This window comes from Serinus canaria, chromosome 11 (assembly GCF_022539315.1).
Source record: "Serinus canaria isolate serCan28SL12 chromosome 11, serCan2020, whole genome shotgun sequence".
Classification (NCBI taxonomy): domain Eukaryota; kingdom Metazoa; phylum Chordata; class Aves; order Passeriformes; family Fringillidae; genus Serinus; species Serinus canaria.
This window is the reverse complement of record NC_066325.1, coordinates 13,604,449-13,623,575: the sequence shown is the minus strand read 5'-3', so window position 1 is coordinate 13,623,575 and position 19,127 is coordinate 13,604,449. Positions and strand designations below refer to the sequence as shown.

General features: G+C 56.0%; 1 protein-coding gene across 3 annotated transcripts; it reads right to left on the bottom strand.

The window, feature by feature from the left end:
* Nucleotides 1-4,308: 4,308 nt before the first annotated feature.
* Nucleotides 4,309-18,292, bottom strand: SLC9A5 (solute carrier family 9 member A5). 3 transcript variants are annotated; one of them, XM_030227664.2, is made up of 16 exons: nucleotides 18,137-18,292; nucleotides 12,908-13,210; nucleotides 12,085-12,248; nucleotides 11,726-11,804; nucleotides 10,842-11,019; nucleotides 10,491-10,711; nucleotides 10,104-10,306; nucleotides 9,497-9,586; nucleotides 9,298-9,368; nucleotides 8,522-8,651; nucleotides 8,267-8,355; nucleotides 8,013-8,139; nucleotides 7,715-7,885; nucleotides 7,089-7,158; nucleotides 6,802-6,933; nucleotides 4,309-6,418 (listed from the first exon to the last, which is right to left on the bottom strand). In XM_030227664.2, exons 1-16 carry the CDS (start codon nucleotides 18,267-18,269, stop codon nucleotides 5,952-5,954), a joined length of 2,628 nt encoding a protein of 875 aa, XP_030083524.1. In that variant the 5' UTR covers nucleotides 18,270-18,292; the 3' UTR covers nucleotides 4,309-5,951. The 3 variants fall into 3 exon arrangements, with proteins under 3 accessions (XP_030083524.1, XP_018770204.1, XP_050834994.1); XM_050979037.1 differs by having other exon boundaries at nucleotides 6,187-6,482; XM_018914659.1 differs by lacking the exons at nucleotides 12,085-12,248; nucleotides 12,908-13,210; nucleotides 18,137-18,292 and having other exon boundaries at nucleotides 11,730-11,802.
* Nucleotides 18,293-19,127: the final 835 nt, after the last annotated feature.

Genomic DNA, 19,127 nt, shown 5'->3' with positions numbered 1-19,127 from the left:
CTTTGGGCAAGCGACACCCCACTTGGAGCTGTATTTATAGACAAATCCAAGCGCAGCGAGGTAGCTGCCTGACTTTTTTCCCTCTTCATTGCACTCCTCAGTCTGTAATTTCCTGTTTGCCTTTAAAGCTATTTTTACTAAGGAAAAAAAAATTAACAGTTCTATCTGTACACTAGCACACTAAAGCAAAGATCAGAGTGAAGCTAGCAGGGATCATGGATTAACTCCCCGGCAGCAACCTGGCCCACCTGTTTGCTCCACAGCCCTTCCACCCCAGCACATGTGGCTGGTGCTCCTTCACTGGCTGGATCCCATCAGCCAGCCCCACACCACGTCGGAAAGCTTCACAGTTGTTTCTTTTTTATTTATTTCTCTGGTTTCTGGGGTACCTTTCTGAAGATTTTCACAGCTTTCTCCATAAATAGAAGAGGGTAGGGATGTCTACTGAAAATAGGTGTATCTACATCACCTGTGTGGTAGAGAAGAGAATATCCTGGCCCTTGAGAAACTGGGATTTCTGAGAGAGCAGGAAGGACCCAAATGTCCAGGAGAAATCCGGAGGGGGTGACTCCTGCACAAGGATTACTCCATGGTCCCAGCCATGCCTATAGAGGGGCTCTTAAGCTCTGAGCCCACAGCTCATCCAGCTGTCTGTGAGAGCCTCAGAGACCCTAAACCACCAGGCAGCCACACATGGTGAGGCCTCAGGTGGGTGCACAGCCAAAAGCCAACTTCCCCCCAGCTAGCCAAGGAACCAAAGCAAGGCTTTAAATGGCTCTCCAACAGCGTGGGCTTTGCTGGGCTTCAGGAGGCAAAGCTTGCACAGGCAGGGATTGCCCTGCATTGCTGTGACAGAGGAAAGGACGGACACAGCACAGCTGCTGCAGAGTTTGGTCACCACCAGGACCCTGTGGCCTTTGCAGGCCCTTCTTCCTGGGCCGCCCACAAGCTCAGGATGACCTGTGGTCTGATGAAAATCAGACTAACTGGGCTGGTGGTCACCTCCCCAAAGTGTCCTCAGCACCATCCCTCCCTCTCCAGCCAACCCGCCAACGCATTTCATTTACCTTCAGGGTAGCCTGGATGTGCGGCCACAGATGCCAGGAAAAGATGAGGTGGGAGGAGCCCAGGTGGCTTCTTCAGGGATCCTTGCCTTCCGAGAGGCCAGGAGGAACAGCTGTGTCTGGCTGCAGGGAAGATCACAGCTCTTGGATCTGGAGTACTCATAAAATCAAAGCCCCCACCACGCTGCCTTCCACTCTGGCTGTTCTGCAGAAATCCCAACCTCATCACGCAGCCCTCAGGGATTCCTACAGTTTTGTTTGCTCCTCCAGGGAAAAGCAAGGAAGTCTGAGCCACGAGGGAAGGTGTGGATCACCCCGCCCAGCTCCCGCCGACCTAGACATCGCTCTGCTCTTGCCTGTCCTCAGCCAGTCCACGCTGCAGCCTGTTCCCTTGCAGGGCCCCTGGGAAAGACTTCTGGGGACAGTCACCCTGCAGCCCGACGAGTGGCACAGCCGCTGGGGACGGTCCCCAGCCCTGCGGGTAGCCGGGGGCCGCTCAGTGCCGGCAGCCGGCGGGGACTGCCCGGGGAGCCGAGGGGCTGGCTCCACACGAGCCGGAGAGGTGCAGCGCGGAGCACAAAGGCTCTCCCATCCTGGCCGCTCTGCCCTGGAACGCAGCATGGGAACCACTGCCCAGCGCGAATCTGTTCCTCATTATCCAGCCCGGCTGCCGGCTGATCCCGGCTCCGTCACCACTCACAGCACAGCCCCGGCCAGCTCGCATCCCGCCAGCCGAGCAGCTTCTGCACACCTGGGGCAGACCAGGGTCAGGGCTGGCATCCCCCTCCGGAGGTGATGCCAGAGAGAAAACGAATTATTCCCTTCGCCAACAGGCAGAGGAGGATTCCAGTGAAAGCAGGGAGCAGGGACGGCTGCTTCAGGTGCGAAGAGTAGGAAGGAAAACGCAGAATTTAGAGGAGGTGTTTGGTCTGATCGCTGGTAGGATGGATGCCTGGACAGATGGACATGAAGGGGCAGGAGCAAGGAACAGACTGATGTGTCTCTAAAATATTGTCTCTCCGGATACAATCAGACTGAACACCTCTCCTGAATTCTGCATTTGCCTTCCTGCCGTTCTCCACACAAACATGACCATGGCCAAAGCCTCTGCCATGCTTTGTGTGAGTGAGAGGTGAGGAGCTGGTTCCTTATTCACTTGCTTCCCCTGCTTCTGCCTGTATAGAGCAGTGTGAAAACCTCCCAAGAGGGTGTCAGAAGTGCTCCAGAAACAGAGCAGGATCAGCAACTACATATGTGAGTCAACAGCACCCTTGCTGCAGTGGAAAATAAGCTGGCAGGTTCAAGAAAATTATAATTTCTTGGACATGGTACCTGTGAAACACAAAAGAGTGCTAGTTCCAATATGGGGCTTCCCAAAAGAATATATATATATATGAACAAGCTTTGAGAAGATAAGGCAGAGGGAAGCTACCAACAAGGTGGCACACTGAAACCACAGACCAGCTCTACCCAGAGAAGCACTTGGAAGAAAAAAAGGTAATGGGGACAACCTGCCCAGGGGAAATATTTACTGAGCATAAGGAGAAATTCATTCTGTGCAGGACTGGTGTAGCTGCGGTGTGGTTCTGGGACAGGGACAGTTCACACCTCCATCCTCAGGGACATTCCAAATCCAGGGGGACAGGGCTCTGAGCTACCTGGTCTAGCTTTGCTACCAGCCCTGCACGGAGCTGGGACTGGACCATGGGCTTCCCAAGCCCCTTCCAGTCTGAAATTTACGTGATGCTCCAACGTGCATTGTGCAAAAGTGATGTGGTGATTTTAAGACTCACTTGTAAGATGGCCAACACCAATCCATTGCCCACAGCTCTTCCACACAGCTGATGTCAGATCTGCCTTACATCCCCTGCTGACTTCACAAGTTTTGCTACCACAGAGGAAGCTCAGTACTGGAGAAAGCAAATGCCTGCGGAAAAAATGTGTGGGTTTAATGGCAGGCTCTAAACAGAAGCCTGGGTGCAAAATGATAGGTCTGTGATAGTCTGCCCTGGGATGGGGTTGCTTACAGTCACAGTCGGAGGGTTGTATGATCTGGGTTAGAGTCTGACAAGCAGCTCGTGTGGCTCTGCCTTACTCTGTCCTGGAGAAGCAGAAGTTTGGGCACATTTATTTGTGGTTTGGCCCACTCCTCATGTTTTTCCACTGAAGAACTTTAGTATTTTTAGGCTGAAAGAGATGACTCTCTGCTATGCTGGAAGGATCAGAGCAGTCCTGTGCAGGCAGGATACTCAGGTGAAATACAGAGAGTGAAGTACAAGACTAAAAACCAGCCAGGAGCCACCATCCCTGCTCACAACAAAGATGAGGGTGGAAAGAAGGGCTCCAAGCTGCTGGCTGATGGCATGGAGAGCTTGGGCACACATTAGCTGCTAGGCTCAGATGTCTGGATGAGAGCAGCAACCAGCCCCAGCACTTCCTGAAGCTCAGATGTCAGCTTTCCCTTCTCTGAGGACCTGAAGGACACAGACCCACCTCTTCCAGGAAACCACCTGGCCCACACAGCCTGCTGCACTGCCAAGGCAATTGTGGCTGCAGGCTGTGCTGGCAGTGAGGTCCAGCATGCAGAGCACAGCTCAGCCAGCAGCGTTGTTGGTGAGATGCAAGGCAGATGGGGAATGTCACAAGGAGCAAGAGCTTCTACAGGGGCCAGTGTAAAGCTAACAGAGCTAGAAGCTACATTTGACCCTGCCAAAAAAGACCAGGGGTTGATAGAGGATGCCAGGTTCAATACAAGCCAAACATCCGCCTTGTGAATTAAGTAAACCACATTTACTTTGCTTCAGGAGAAGCAGAGACCAGGAGATCAAGGGGAAGAGCAAAACGAGCACACACCAATGCAAGGAGGCTCCTGTGACCCAGAATACCCCAAAACAGATCCCTTTAAAACATATTTTTGGCAAGGAGAGAGGACATGGGAAGACATGGGCTCCCAGCGCGCTGGTGGCTGTGCAGCCACAGCTCTGGGCAGAAGGACCTTGTCTCTTGCTGGCTGCTCCCTCTGCACGGCCTCACAACAGCTGCAGGCACGCATCGCTTTGGAAAGAATTTCACATTTTCCACAAACTTTATGGAAACCAGGAAATCCCGTTAGGCACATCAAGAGAGGGGGTTTGGGGCCTTGGATGGAGAAGAATGAAGAGGCACAAGGACATGGTGTCTGCAAAGGAGAACCGAACCAGGATGGGCAGAGGTTCCCAGACAACAGACAGACCAGACCATAACATCTGCTCCAACTCCAGTTTATTGAACATTACAAAATACTCTGCATATATTTTCACAGTATAACAATATCCTTGCAAATAATATATTAAGTATTGAGTCATTTGTGGTGCCCATGGCTACAGAAAACACTGACCCAACTAGAGATTTAGTATGGCCCAATATCAGAAATCAAAACTAGAATAAGTCATACCAGAAATGCAAAACTATATAAAAACCTTTTAAAAATCTCATGCTCATCTGGTGGAACAGGTACAGAGCTGAAGGGCCTCTGCTGAGCCCTGCTGACAGGGCTGGGAGTCTCACCAGCTCACCTGCTCCACACTGAACTCAACTACCCAGTGCATCCAAGTGTCCCCTTGGCACCTGCTGTCTCAGCACACCCATAGAGCTGGAAAAGGCAGCCTTTTATCTGCTTTGGAGCATTAACAGTCCAGTCTCCATTTTTCCCAAAGAGGAATGACCCCAACCCTCCTACTCTGCTGGTGCCCAGCCATTGTGCTCTTTTGTGTGCTGAGCAGTCCTTTGGGTGCAATTCTTGGCCCTTGGGGTCACACCAGCAATAATTCATCATGTGGGCCACCAGCTACCATCACCCTCTGAGGAGGGAACAGGGGTGGCTGGGATGCAGGTGTTGGGGACAGACCTTTGAAGATGCACACTGGTCACACCCACCACCCCTGCTCCTGGTGTATATTCATACCTGCTGCTCGCTCCACTCCTTGCACCACGAACAGTCTTCCCAGCTGATGCACTCCAGGCAATTGGAGGGACTGGGACATGGGCAGAATGAACACCAAGGATGCTGTGCAGGGCAGCTGCCTCCGGGTGAAGCCAGAAAGCTGAGCACTGCAGCTGTTGGGAACACATCCAGGTGACGGGTGTGAGGCTGGCACAGCAGGTTGGCTGTTGGAGTCCCTGTGCGTACAGGTTTGCTAGCCCAACTCCTGGTGGAGCCAAACCCCAGGAGCCCTGCTCCCAGTCCTGAGAAAGCCATGGCCTTGCCTCTGTGGAGTCTCCACAATCCAGGGAACACAGGGCTATCGTGGCAAGGAGCCTATCTCTGAGCTCCTGGCTGAGCTCCATGCATGCTGTGAGGAGCCAGCACTGTGGCCACCTTGAAGTCAATGGCTTGGTCACTGAGTGTGGGTGGGCTCTTGTGCACCAGCACTTCTCTCAGGCCTTTTCCCAGAGATCTCCTACTCACAGCCAGGCTGGAGACCAGCTCATACTCTTATACCTGTGAGCAGCCACAGCCCATTTTCCAGCAGCCACCACCTCAGGGCAGCACAGCCATGACAGGATCAAGTCTGTTTGGGATCCCAGCCCTGGGAGAAACATCTCTAACCTCCCAGCTGCAGAGATGTGCAGGGACCAGATAGGAAGAATGAGGTTTGGGATCTGTGCCTTCCTGGGCGGACAGGGGCTGGTACCTGCTGTCGCAGCACAAAGACCAGTTATTGTTCAGTTTGCATCAGTAGGTGCATGGGCAAAGCACACCCTGAAGAACAGCTACAGGAGTACTGGGTTCTCCTGCCACTCCTGGAGTTTATGGAGACACACACAAGCTTTGCAGTGCAAGACAGAGCAGTCACCAGGTCATAGCCTGTCTGCAGCTCTCAGTCCCTTCCCAATCCACAAGGTGCCTCAGAGGTGGCTTGCTCTGTTGAACATCAGCCACCTGGGCTCTGCAGAGGGTGGCACCCTGCCCTGCTCCTCTGTGGCCATCAAAGGCTTCAGCTCCTGCTGCTCAGGACCTTCTGGGCTGCTGTCACTCTGTGACCGGCCGCTCTTGGAGATGTGGCTGGGGAACTGGAAGCAGGAGCTCTGCTCTGGCATCACCTGGCTTGCAGACTGGGGCTGCTCTTCCAGCACAGGGCAGGCAAATCTCCTGTGCTGAGGTCCGCTCTCGATGCCTGGGGGGGAAGCGATGCTCTCCAGGGAGGAGATGCTTTGGTTCCACGCCTTCTGCATATCCACTGGCACAATTTTGGTGGTCTCCGAGGAGACATAAACAGCCAGATCAGCCTGGTCTCCTTTCCATGGCAGCTCCTTCTCTGCTAGGGTTGGTGATGGAGGGATGATGCACGGGCTGGGGCAGACATCCAGGCTGCCTGGAGATGCAGATGGAGGGACAGTGAGAGGGAGCTTGCACAGCTCTCAGTCTCTCCTTGGACCCTGCAAACATTGCAGAACCAACCACTACCAAATGGCCATAGAACCCTAGAATATCCTGAGTTGGAAAGGACCCACAAGGATTATGGAGTCCAATTCATTGCCCTATGCAGGACAACCCCAAGAATCACACCGTGTGCTGGCCCAGGGATGCAGGACACAGAGGTTTTGCCATGCCTCCAAAGGACAGTGATTCTCCCATTCATGCTCTGTGGACTTTGGTTTTGGGTTAGGGTTAGGCCATGGCAGCTTTGCTCTACAGGCAGAGGAAGGACAAGCTACTTGATGTCAGCTGCCCTGGTATTGGAGCATTGGTACCTACCAGGAGTTGTCTTTCCCTGTAGGACCTCATCAGTGGCTCGAGCAACGAACACAATCCCCTCATCGTCCTCTTTCTCCGTCTCTGAGCTATCACTCTCCTCCTCCTCTGAGCTGACCATCACCAGGACAGGAGCTGCAGGCAGATGGAGGGGCTTGGTTTGGTGCTAGCACAACCCTGGTGCTGTCATCCTACCGAGCTGGCAGTGGGCAGGCACAGCAGGTGCTCCCATCCCACGCCACCAGGTCCCCTTGCCAGGACCTGCCATCCTCACTTGCCACTGGCCTTACCTGCATCCTGCCAGGGGACATTTCTGTGAGTCTTCCCATTGGGTGTCTCTTTGGTCAGAGAGATGTTCTTCTGTGAAAGAAGAGGAACTGGCTGGGACCTGCCCTGTGCAAAGCCCTAAACCCCAAGAGGTGGTCCTGCGAGCCAGCGAACATTGGGCATGCACATTCCCACCCTGGCTACATGGCAGATGGGTTCTAGTCCTTAGGCTTTGCATCTTCATGGTCCCACAAGGAACTGCTCCGCTGCAATGGCTTCAAAAGCCTCCAAAAAAAGAAGATACCTAAGGCTCAAGTTGAGGTGCAGAGCCACACTTCTGAGCCTGGATCTGTACCTACACTGAGTGCTCTTGCAAAACAAGCCTGGGGCTTCTCCAGGGCTTTGCTCATTGAAGAGCCACCCCACAGCACTGATGGCATGCTGGGGACACATGGACACACAGCACCTGCATGCTCACACGCAGCATCAACAGGACTGAGAAGAGATGAGCCGCTTTCCCCTCTGGCTCTGGAGCTGTTGATGTCCTGCAACACTTCACCTACACACCCCAAAAGGACCTCTCTTACTGCATCTTGGGGTGGCCAAATCCCAGAGCTAGGAAAAGAACAGCAGCTTGGGGAGGACTTGCCTTTTTCCTGCCTTTTTCCTTCAGCCTGGCCTTGCTCTTGGAGGAGCAGACATTGTGCTTCGTGGACTTGAAGGTCTCCAGACGCCTCTTCATGTTCTGCCGGAAGATTTCTTTATCTTGGCGCTCTTGTTTATCTGGAGAGATGAAGTGACGGCTGTAGCTGGCCTTGTACTGGCCGAGGGAGAGGCAAAGAGACACAGGGTGAGCGGCTGGCCCCACGGAGCATCATCCATCCCTGCTCCTCTTGCGGGTGCTGCTCCCCTTGGGGTCAGCCCACGCCGTGCCTGGGACTGCTCACCCGCCGGCGGGGCTTGTAGAGGCTCCCTCGCAGCACGTGGTGCATGGCAGCATCCTCCTTGTCCCGGCGGCTCCGCACCGTGTCGATCACCTGCAGGTCCAGGCACGCGCCGCTCCCGCTCTCCCTCCTGCGGGAGACGGAGACGGATGGGCTGAGCTCCATGCCAGCCCTGGTGCAACCTGCCCCCGGGGAGGAGGGTGGCTGTGAGGTCACACGAGGTCCATCCAGGAGCTCAGAGGGATGGCTGTACTCACAGGAGGTTTGTGACTGATGACTCTGACATGGACGTGCGGCTGGGCATGGAGGGCAGCGCCAGCTTGGCAGCTGAGTGCACGTGGCCACCCTGGGAGGTGGGAGGACAAGGCAGGCATCAGGACAGCAAGGACACAGCTGGGATGGACAGGTCCCCACTGCCTGGCCAGAGGGTGCACATGAGGGGAGGAACATACATGAGGGGAACCTCTCCTGCCAGGGCTATTCTGCTGCCTGGACACCACTACTGCCTGTACCTGATCTACAAAGCTGATAGCATCACGGATGTTCAGCTTGTAGTAAACATCCCAGATCTCATCCCGCAGCCTGTAGGCAGATTTCCGCATCAGGAGCTGGCTCAGGTATTTCTTGTCAAACTGCTCCCACCTGCCATGAGATGAAGACACAGGCAGTTCAGCTCCCATGGGGTACCACAGCCAGGGATATCTACCCACACAAGGCTGAGTGTACCAGGTACAGCAAAGAGAGGCTAGGCACGCAGGACCTGGCTGTGCAAAGGGACACACTGCCAGGGAAAGCAGGAGGGGAGGGGACATGGTGACCCTTCAGCCTGCCCAAGGGGAAGCCAGACACTGTTGGGTCTGTGAGGCAGTGGGAGTAGGGCTGGGGCCACCCTGCTGGAGCACTTCCCCTGCAGGAAACAGGCTTTCTGCATCCTTTTCCTGTCCCTGTGCTGCAGATAAACACTGCCCAGGCAGGAACAGGGCTGTTCCCTCCTCAGTGCCCAGGGCAGTTCCATCCATGAGGAGGCAGAGGGCCATTGCCACCAACATGGACACCCCGAGTTCTGACCCTTGGCAGGCAATGTCAGCTCCACAGCATCCCCAACCTGACCTCTGCACAACAGCATCCGATGGTACCTATCCGGACTGATGGACAGACATATAGGCTTCCTGGTCCTGCTGCCCTGTCCACAGCAGGGGTGTCCTCCTGTGAGAACCCCAAGATGTCCCTGTGGCTGGCATGCATCTCCCATTCACTGTCAGCAGAGGATCCTGTCTAAGATACTCACTTGTCCCGCCAGTAGTGGTAGCCATGGTGCCCCACGATGTCCTCCACCGCTGCCAAGATGTGGTCAAAGGCCTTGAGTGAAGGGAAGAGAGTGAGTGGTGGCAAGGCTGTGGGTGCCCTGGGGATGCCAAGGTCATACATGGCCCTCACCCAGTCCCACATATGAGGAGAGCTGGGGTGCATCTGGCACTATCACTTACATGCTCATGCAGCTCCTCGTTCAGTGTGGGTTTGTGGTGGTCACTACGCTTCACCTTCAGCCACGTCACCAGGGGTTTGATGGTGAGGCCCTAGAATGGCAGGAGAAGGCAAGGGAAAGACTGGGAGGGTTAGAGGGTGCACGGCTGGGGCATGGGGAGCAGAAGCAGCACAAAGTGACTGGGGACAGTGGCTGTGCCAGCCATGTGTGCCCCTATCAACCTGACCCCTGTGCCATGGTGTGCACACCCAGTCATCCTTTCCCTAGACTCATTTTCATCCTCCCTGTGGCTTCCCTTCCCAGGGCACTGAATGCTAGAGGTGGGGCCCAACAGCAGCTTTGTAAAGAGAGCAGCCTGGACAGCTCTTGGAGCTCCTAGAACCAATCCAACCAGAACAAAATGACAGTGGGAAAAGAAGGTGGGCCATGGCCCCACCATCAGAACAGTCCCTATAGTGGTCCTGCACACCTGCTGATGGATGGGGTGCCAGAAAGCACCGAGGACCAAAGGTCACTTGAAAAAAAAATACTTTCCCAAAGCACACGTCCCCAGGCCAGTTCTGGGGCAAGAAAGCAGCACCAGAGGAGGGCACAGTGCCCATCCTCACCTGCACAATGACAGTGAAGAACACCACCACGATGGTCGTTGCCACAAAGTAGTCCTTGGCTTTCACCTTTTCCCTGTCCAGCAGGATGACCAGGGCGAAGGCCACGGCCCCACGGAGGCCACCATATGACATGACCACCTGGTCGATCCTGTCCAGGGGGATGAGGCGGAAGCGGTTGAGCACGTATGTTTGGAGAACAACACCTGGGAAGAAGGAGGAGGAGAGCCTGGAATGCTGGGAGAACCCTGCCTGCTCCAGCAGCACAGCACAAAATCCCAGCCAGGATCCATGGCTGGCCTTGTACCCCAACCTTTCCTGGGCAATATCCCTTTTTGGCATGAAAAGGGCTGTGTGTTACCAGCCATATACACAGCAGGACAGACTGACCCACAGCTCTGAAGAGCAGGATAAAGAACAGGGTGCCCAGCACCAGTGCTGTGTCCCATGTCCATTTGGAGGTGTCCACAGCCGAGATGCCCAGAAACATGAAGATGATGGTCTCTGAGCTGCTGGCCAGCGTCTTCATGGTGTACTTGACAGTGGTGCGCGATTTCTGGGAGATGTTGGCTTCCACGTACTTCTTGCAGCAGATCCCACAGAAGGTGACTCTGTAGAGGGGCAGGAGGAGATGGCATGGCCCTATGGCAGGATGAGGAGTGAGTCTACTCACTGCCTCTTGCTGCTCAGCACTGCAACCCCAATTTCCTGGGCTCCCCTGGGAGACCCTGCAGTACTCACGCCAGGATGGCGGAGAGCGAGACCATCTCGGCAGCCAGGTACGCGACGTAGGCCAGGAGGAAGACGAAGAGTGGCTCGATGATGCGCACGCGCTTGGTGAACCGTGTGATCAGGGCCAGCAGGAAGGCGAAGAGCAGCCCCACGGCTGTGCCCCCCAGGCTCACCAGGAAGAAGGAGGCTGGAGGGAGGAGAAGTCTCATGTGAACCATAAGGAAGTGGGCCCAACTCCTGTGCCCCACAGTCGTGCCATGCTGGGCTGACCAAGCACCATGTTCCCACCCAAGTCCCCTCCAAAGCATCCCATGGAGCACAAAGCTTTGGATGATCTCAAGGCATCCCCTTGGAGCACCTCTGCTGTGGGGGCAGGCTGATAGAGTTGGGGCTGATGTTGGGGCTGTTCAGCCTGGAGAAGACCTCAGAAGCCCTTCCAGTAGCTGAAGAGAAGTCCAAAAGAGCTGGAGAGGGACTTTTGACATGGACATGGAATAAGAGGACAAGGGGGAATGACTTCAAACTGACAGAGGGCAGGATTAGTTTGAGTATTAGGAAGAAATTCTTCCCTGTGAGGGTGGTGAGGCCCTGGCACAGACTGGCTGTCCCATCCCTGGAAGTGTTCAAGGCCAGGTTGTGGGGCCTCTGAGCAACCTGGTCTACTGGAAGGTGTCCCTGCTCATGGCGGGCAGGGCTGGAACAAGATGGTCTTTAAGGTCCCTTCCAGCCCACACAATTCTATAGTTCTGTGCTGATGGCCAGCATGTGACACATGGAGGTGACAGAGCTGTGGTGCTCAGTGCCCACCTCACAGGACAACAGCTTCTGTGCTTGCTCCCCTCCACTTCCACAACAGAGGAGGAGGTGGAGGTGCTGGTGTGGCAATTACTCACCTACCCCCTTCACGTAGTCTGTGGCGTGGATGTGCGCTGGGCCCAGCTCCACAAAAGAGTTGAAGACCTTGTACAGCACCTGCAGGCAAGGCAATCCCTTGAGAAACACAGGGCATTGCCCTGCCTTGAGAGGGGCAGGAAGGGTCCTGTGGAAGAGGCATTTTCCACCCCAAACCTGTCAAGTAACAGCTCATTTCAGCAAAGTCTCCCAGGGCCAGGAAAGAGGAAAGGCCAAGAGAGCATAGCATGGGTCTGCCCCCAGCTCAGGGATGTCACCTGCATCCTTTGCCCATCCAGGGGAATTCCAGCACCTTGGACATGTTGGGCTCAATGTTAGAGTCCCCCAGGCTGCAACTCACCACGGTGACAGCATCATTCAGGAGAGACTCGCCAAACACAATGATGAAAAGGGTCTCATTAACATGGACCTCTTCAAAGACAGCCAGGACTGCCACAGGGTCCACAGCTGAAATCAGGCTGCCAAAGAGCAGGAAATCCATCAGCCCAGCTTCAACACCTGGATCTGTTAGGACAGAGGGACCAAGGTCAGGCAAACCACCCACCCAGAGCTCCTCTCACCAGGTGGAAACAAGCCTGTCCCTCATCTGATCCAAGTGACTTGGCTGCAGCATCTCAACTGGGAGTGCAGTGGGATGAGCCCAAAAGTGTTCCCAGACCTCCAGGACGCCCCTGGAAAAGTGGGACTTGGTGCCTTCTTGCTGCAACATGAGAGGAGCATGAGGGATGTCCCTGTTGGCACCCAGCTGCATCACTGCTCCTCCAGCAGGCACCACCAAAGGTGCTCGGCAGCCCCACCTCAGGTCCAGGCATCAAGTGGCTCCTCAGGGCTCAGGAGATCTCAAAACACAGCCCAGGCCAGCCAGGGCCAGTGGCTCCAGCCAAGGACAGGGAACATGGCAGTGAGCCAGCAATGCTAGCCAAGGTCGGCAGACGAAAATAGCAAAGACATGAGTCAGCCCAGTGCCAAGCAGGGCCCGTCTGCCCTGCACGCTTGACCGTCCTGCCAGAGCACCATTCCCAGGATGTCAGGACCCTGCTCGTGCTGTAATTCCTAGGAATCTACAGCAGGGAGAGGCAGTGGGCTATGAAATTTGGGTTGCTTTGCACCTCTAACCTATTTTCTGGGGACGTGGTCCGAGCTGGGCAGCCCTGCAGACCCACCCATGAGCCCGGCGCGGTGCAGTCCCCAGAGCGCGGTGCCGGTGGCGAAGGAGTTCCAGAGCGTGCCCACCACTGCGTAGGTGAGGATGGCACCGATGTTGTCAAAGAACAGACGGCTGGGCATGAAGTACCCCGAGTCCAGGACGATGGGGGGCAGAAGGAAGAGGAAGAACATGTTGGGCTCCAGCTGGTACTCAGCTTTCTTTGCCACGGCCAACACGATGCCCCCCAGGCCCAGCCCCAGCAGGATGAGAAGGCAGCTCTCCGGGACGACGGATGTCACCTTCCTTGACAGGTGGAAAACTAGAAGAAAAAGAAAAATGAGAGCATCAGCCAAACAGGCACATGGACAGAGCATCCCAAATCCACAGGCTTCACAGAAGGGTTGGGTGATGCATGATGGATGGGAGGAGAACAAGGGAGCACCTATGGAAAGGCTGCTTCATGGCCACATGTGCACAAAAGACCTTCCAGCTACCTCCCAGGCCAGGATTTCAGGACTCTGACTCTTTAGGATTTCCCTCTCCCTCTCAGCCACTGTCTAATAAGCCAATCAGCCAGGCATTTTACTTTTTTTGGCTTCTGATATCTGCACTTAAAGGTTTAAAACAGGCAGCAAGCACGTTCACAGCGTCACGAGCACTGCTGGCTGCTGTTCAAGTGAAGAAATCCTGATACACTGGGACATGTCACCCCACTCAGAGATGAGGATGCTCAGCCCTGGTGACAGGGTGACCTTGTTTGCATCCATCTGAGCAAGCAGCCAGAGCAGCATGTGAACCACTGCAGCACAAGCCATGCCTGAGCACAACCTCCCTCAGCACCAGCTAACCTACCTGCATGCAAAAACACAGGCACCTGGGAGCTGCAGATTTAGAGATGCTTGGAATAATCAGTTTATTCCATGAGAGGTTTGGGCCAAATCTTAAGCTGCCATGGAACAGGATGTATTTTCTAAAGCAAATGGAGGATGCCCTGGTATTCATCCAGCAGTAATGTGGCAGTGAGCCTGTGCTCAGGCACAAGCCAGCAGGGTGCCACCCCAGCCAGTACAGGAGATTCGTTCCTCCAGGCACCCTTGTCCCCCTTGTCAGGGAGCCTTTGTAATCCCAAATCAGTCCAGCTTCCAGGCAGGCAACCCCCAGCCCTGGGGGTTTCTCCTTGTTAGCACAAGGTGCTGTATTTTTGCTGCCCCTCCAAAAGGGCATTGCTTGGGGAAAGGCTCTTGAGGGTCACAGTGATTTTGTCCCCCTGTCACTGGGTTCTGCCATCAGTTGTGACATCCAGCCCAGCTCTGTCGCATGACTTGACCATCAGATGAAGAAATCTCCTGGGGAGTGTGTTCCTCCAGGCATTTTGAGAGCCACCTCTGTCCTTGTGCACCCAGCAGGTACAAGGGACATCAGGGTAGGCTCTGAGCCATCACTTGGCTGCAAGCCCAGACCTGCTGCCAACCCCAAAACCCAGTCCCTAAAGCCCTTTAGCTGGACTAAAGCTGCCCATTGCTTGTGCCAAGCTATCCCTCCAGAAGGAAAGTTGTGCTATGGTCATGCACCAACCCTGGGTCACTCAGCTGCTTCCCTCCTTTGGAACCCCAGTGGACAGGCCATAAGGTGTGCCTAGCCCAGGATGCTGTCTCCAGTGGCACAGACCTGGAGACGAGCCCAGGAACAGGCAGTACTTCATCAGTAGGTTTCCATGTGTCTATGCCCTTGTCATTCCCCTCTGAACCTGTCCTGGTTCTGCTCTATCCTTCTGGGACAGGTCCCAGTGTCCCTGAGATGTGGACAGCAGAGAACTGAGGTTGTGGCCTCCTGATGTTCTTCCTTTCTCAGCAGCTCTTAGGTAATTTTCTTTCCTTCACCACAGCTGAGCTCTGAATTAGAGGAGATAATTGAATGACAAAGATCTGATTCATAACCAGAGTCATCTTTGAACCCACCACCCAATGTGCAGGCTAAGGGCCACTTTTCCTTTAGTTGAGGACCTCAAGAGGTTGTTGCTTGGCACAGCAAGCTCCATCCATGCCCCAGCACTGGCTCCCTGCCATAATACAGCAGGAGCACTGCTGCAGCCAGCAGGGGCAGAGCAGCGAGCACAGGGGCAGCATGATCTGCAACTCCATCACCAAGCACCTCAATAGGAAATACCACCCAGGCCAAGCCTCTGCCATAGCTCTGCCACTGAACACTCCAGCCACAGAGCCTGGGGCACCCCCTTCAGCCCCAGCCACTTCTGCTCACAGCTATGGGCTGCAATACAGCCCTGGAGACTCTGGTGACACGGACACTACAGCCCTCCAAGCAGACCCACAGCCTGAGGAAATGCTGGCTGGGCTTCATCCAGGCCAAATTCCTGCTAAATGACCACACAAGTGACTGCAGAGCCCTGCTCACCCCACACAAGCTGCCTTCCCCGGTGGACGGATGGTGCTCGCTCAGCGCCTGCAGCAGGCTGTGAAGCCGCTTCCCACCCACGGGAACAAAGCTCTGAAGTTTTCAAGAAGGGAATGAGGCGTCCAGCCCCTTTCTGCATTCTCAGGAACATTGCCAAATCCCTGCTCTCTGCTTCAGCAACCCAGCTGCATTCTTCATGCTGTGGAGCTGTCCTGGCTGGCTGGGGAACCCAGGAGAGTGTGCAGGGATGCTGTAGGGACATGGGTCTTGGCTGTCATCCATCCTGGAAGTGTTCAAGGCCAGGCTGGATGGGGCTTTGAGCAACTTGGTCTAATGGAAGGTGTCTTTGCCCATGGAAGAGTGGTTGGAAAAAGATAATCTCTAAAGTCCCTTCTAACTCAAACTATTCTGTGATTGATTTCACCAAGACAGAAACTTGGTCAAAAAAAGAAGCATCAATGGGAAAGATCAAGTCTGTCCAAAAATCTGCTGGCTGATGGGGAGAGCTGCCAGCCTCCCCAGGAAATGGCAGCACATGAGCTCCCATGTGTCACAGAGAGCAGCCAGTGGGGACAGACTGAACGAGCTCTAATTTTATACACACTAGTCAAGGATTTCAGCACTAAAGGTTCCCACAGCAACAGTAACTTAGCCACATGTGAATTAACTTCAGAGACATAATCCATACTCAGGCATACATAATAAAGGATTTGCCATTGAGAGAACTCAGGGCCAAAACCTGCTCTGCTCCTCCAGAGCTTGGGAAATGGCAGAACACCTAAACCAAGACATGAGCAGCTGGGGGCAGAGGTGATGGCACGAGGAGAGATGGTTGCAATGCTGCTGCATAGAAAAACATCTGTCTGCTGGCAAACTCCTGCCTGTGGGGCAGCTATGTGTAAGGAGAAAGTCTGGGGCAATGCTCATCACCTCTTGCTCCCCATCCTGTGCTCTGACTGTGGATGGAAAAGGCAGCAAAGCCCGGATGATGCCTCGCTGTGCAGGAAGGCAACACCCAAGCCAGTTTTTCCCTGCCCCGGGTGTTTGCTGGCTTGGGTCACCCCAGCATCGTGACTGCCTCTGAGAACAGAGCCCACAGTGTCATTTCCCCATCACCCGGGCGTGGGGCCGCTTCCTCCCCTCCAGTCACAGGGCTGTGAGCTGGCAGCCCAGCACCACAACCACAGCAGATCCTCTGCGCCAGCCTATGCCCAGTGTCCACGGCTGCCACAGCTGGTGCTGCCCTCTTTGCTCTCCAAAATCCTCCACCCCTGGTTCATCTCCTCTGTGGACTCCTGTGCACCCTGGGGACTGGAGGTGCCATCTCTGGGGACACCCATGGCAGGGTGCTGCCTGCAGCCGTGCCTCCAGGTCTGGGTGTCACTATTGGCTCCAGGCTCTGAGGATCTATTGGACCCACTGGATACACTAAACCTGGCAGCTCGAAGCTAGCAGCCATCAGGGCTGTGTCTCACAGACAGAGAAAGAAAGTGGCCATCAGCCTCAGGCCTGGAAGAAAGTGGCACATCTGGGGGTTTGGGAATGATCCCAGCTCAGGCCCCCCTGCACCCACCCGCACAAAATCAGGGTGGCTGAGGGGAGCACGTCAATGGAAACCTGCACAGGGAGCAGCTCTGGGGAGAGGTTGGAGAGAAGAAAATAACAGCCAGGGAAAGGAATTTTCTCTCTGATCTTCTGCAGGTAGGAGGGACGCACTCGGCAGCTGGAGGTGGCACAGCTACAGCAGAGTGCTGTATTTTTAAACTCATGATACCTTTTAGTTCATTCCTCGCGAGGCTTTAGGTCTCTCTTGCAAGAAGGCAAGGAAGGAGAGGAACAGAAGATCTACAGTGATGCTGGGACAGGAAGAGGCCAGCTGGTGGTCACAGCCATAGCTCTCTCCTCTGTAATGAGTGCTGCTACACATCCCTGGCTGATCAGAGATTCCCCTGACAAACTCTGAACCCAGATTTCTTGATTCAACTCGAAACTCAGGGTGTCTGTGCCCCCGCCACAAGGGCTGTGCCCACAGCGGGGTCTCTAAGGAGAAAACCTGGCTCAAGGTCACAATCTTATCCCCTGGGCCCAGCACAGCAGGTAGGGGCACTGTGGGGGACCAGCCCTCTGGGTACCCCTGCTTGGCACCCACGCATGGGTGTCCCCTCCCCAGCACCCCAGATGCTGGTGGGGAGCCCAGCCCTGCACAGCTCACACAGATCCTCATTGTGCCTTCCCACACAGCCTCTCACAGCAGAGCCTCCCCCGGCTGCATGGTTCTGTGCTGGGGAGCACAAGAGTCCAAGTCCAGCCCAATCCGGAGCGACCCACTGGAGGAGACTGCAGGCACCTGCCATCCCCAGGCTGCTGGGGGCACATCCTGCTCGGCACTGGCCCCTCCGAGCCTTTCCCCGGGGCTGTGGGGGAGCAATGGCTTCCAGACCTGCCAGTGGCAGGTGCTGTGCCAGCCTTTGGGAACACGGGACATCCTTTGGGGCTTCTCTTCTCATGAACCCTCCATCCTCTGTGCCCACCCATCCATCCCTCGCAGGAAAAAACAGCCCGGGCCCCCACCTTTTCCTTCGGGTGGTGCCTTAACCCCGTTGCCGCACAACATCCCACGGCAGGGCACGGAGGATGTGGCGTGGTCCCCGACCTCCGCAATCCAGCTGAGAGTGGTGACCAGCCGGATTTGTCCCCATGACCCGTGTCCCGGCGTGCGGTGACACCCCTCGTCCCGGGTACCCCCGCGCCAGCGGGGGATGCCGCATCCCCCCGGGGGTGGGCACATCTGCTCCCGGGGGACCGGAGCGGGTGGGGACACGGGGACACTCACCGATCTTGGCCAGGCTGGCTACCAGGATCCAGGCGGCCACCAGGCAGGGCGCCTGCACCTCCCGCCACTGCCACCGCAGCAGCTCGGCTCCCGCCGGGGCGGCGGGGCCGGGGGAGGCCGCCGGGGGCTGCATGGCCCCGCCGCTCCCGCCGCTCCGCTCCGCCGCGGTCCCGGTCCCGGCCCCCGCCAGCGTCACGCGCACGTGGGGATGCGCCGGGACGGCCCCCGGGCCCCACGCCACGGGCCCCGCCCGCCGCTCCCCGCCCCGACCGGCACCGGCCCGCCCCACACCTCGGCACCCCCGTTACGGCCCCAGGCAGTAGCACCCGCCCCGGACCCCAGCACCCCCTACTCACACCTTACATCCCTCCCCCCCCCCAATCCCAGCTCATCTGCACACTCCCGGAGCCCCCTAGGCCATACTAGTCCCCTGCCCCCCTCTCAGGGACTGTCCCGGTGCCACCTGCATCGCCCTAGTCCCCCATGCCCTCCCTCTGTGCCTCTGCTTTGTCTGAGTCTCCCCAGCCTGGCTTAGTCCTCACACACCCACCAAATTCCCCACCCTCCTCCCAGCCAGCCCCTTCCCAGCTGAAACCATCTACCCCTGCCCCAGGAGCTCCAGCCTGGGAACACCCATGGGGACCCCCAAAATTTCTGTCTCCCCTTTACCTCCTCAGCCCCTCTCAGATACTCCTAAAATCTCCTGCTTGCTGATTAGGCCATCCACCACACCCTGGGATGTGCCTCATCTCCCACACCCCATCCCTGAGGCTCCCAATCCAGGAAATTCACACTCAATGTCCTGGGTGGGCAGCAAGCTATGCCCAAGCAGCCCAGAGAGGTGGGATGCTGGGCAGGGAGCAAGAAGGGGCACTGGCAGAGTGCTCCATGGAGAGCCAGCTCTGACCTGTGTCCCTGCAGGACAGGGCAGGACACCTTAACCAGAGTAGCACCTCTGGCTAGTAGTACCTATGGCATGGGCACTCTCTGA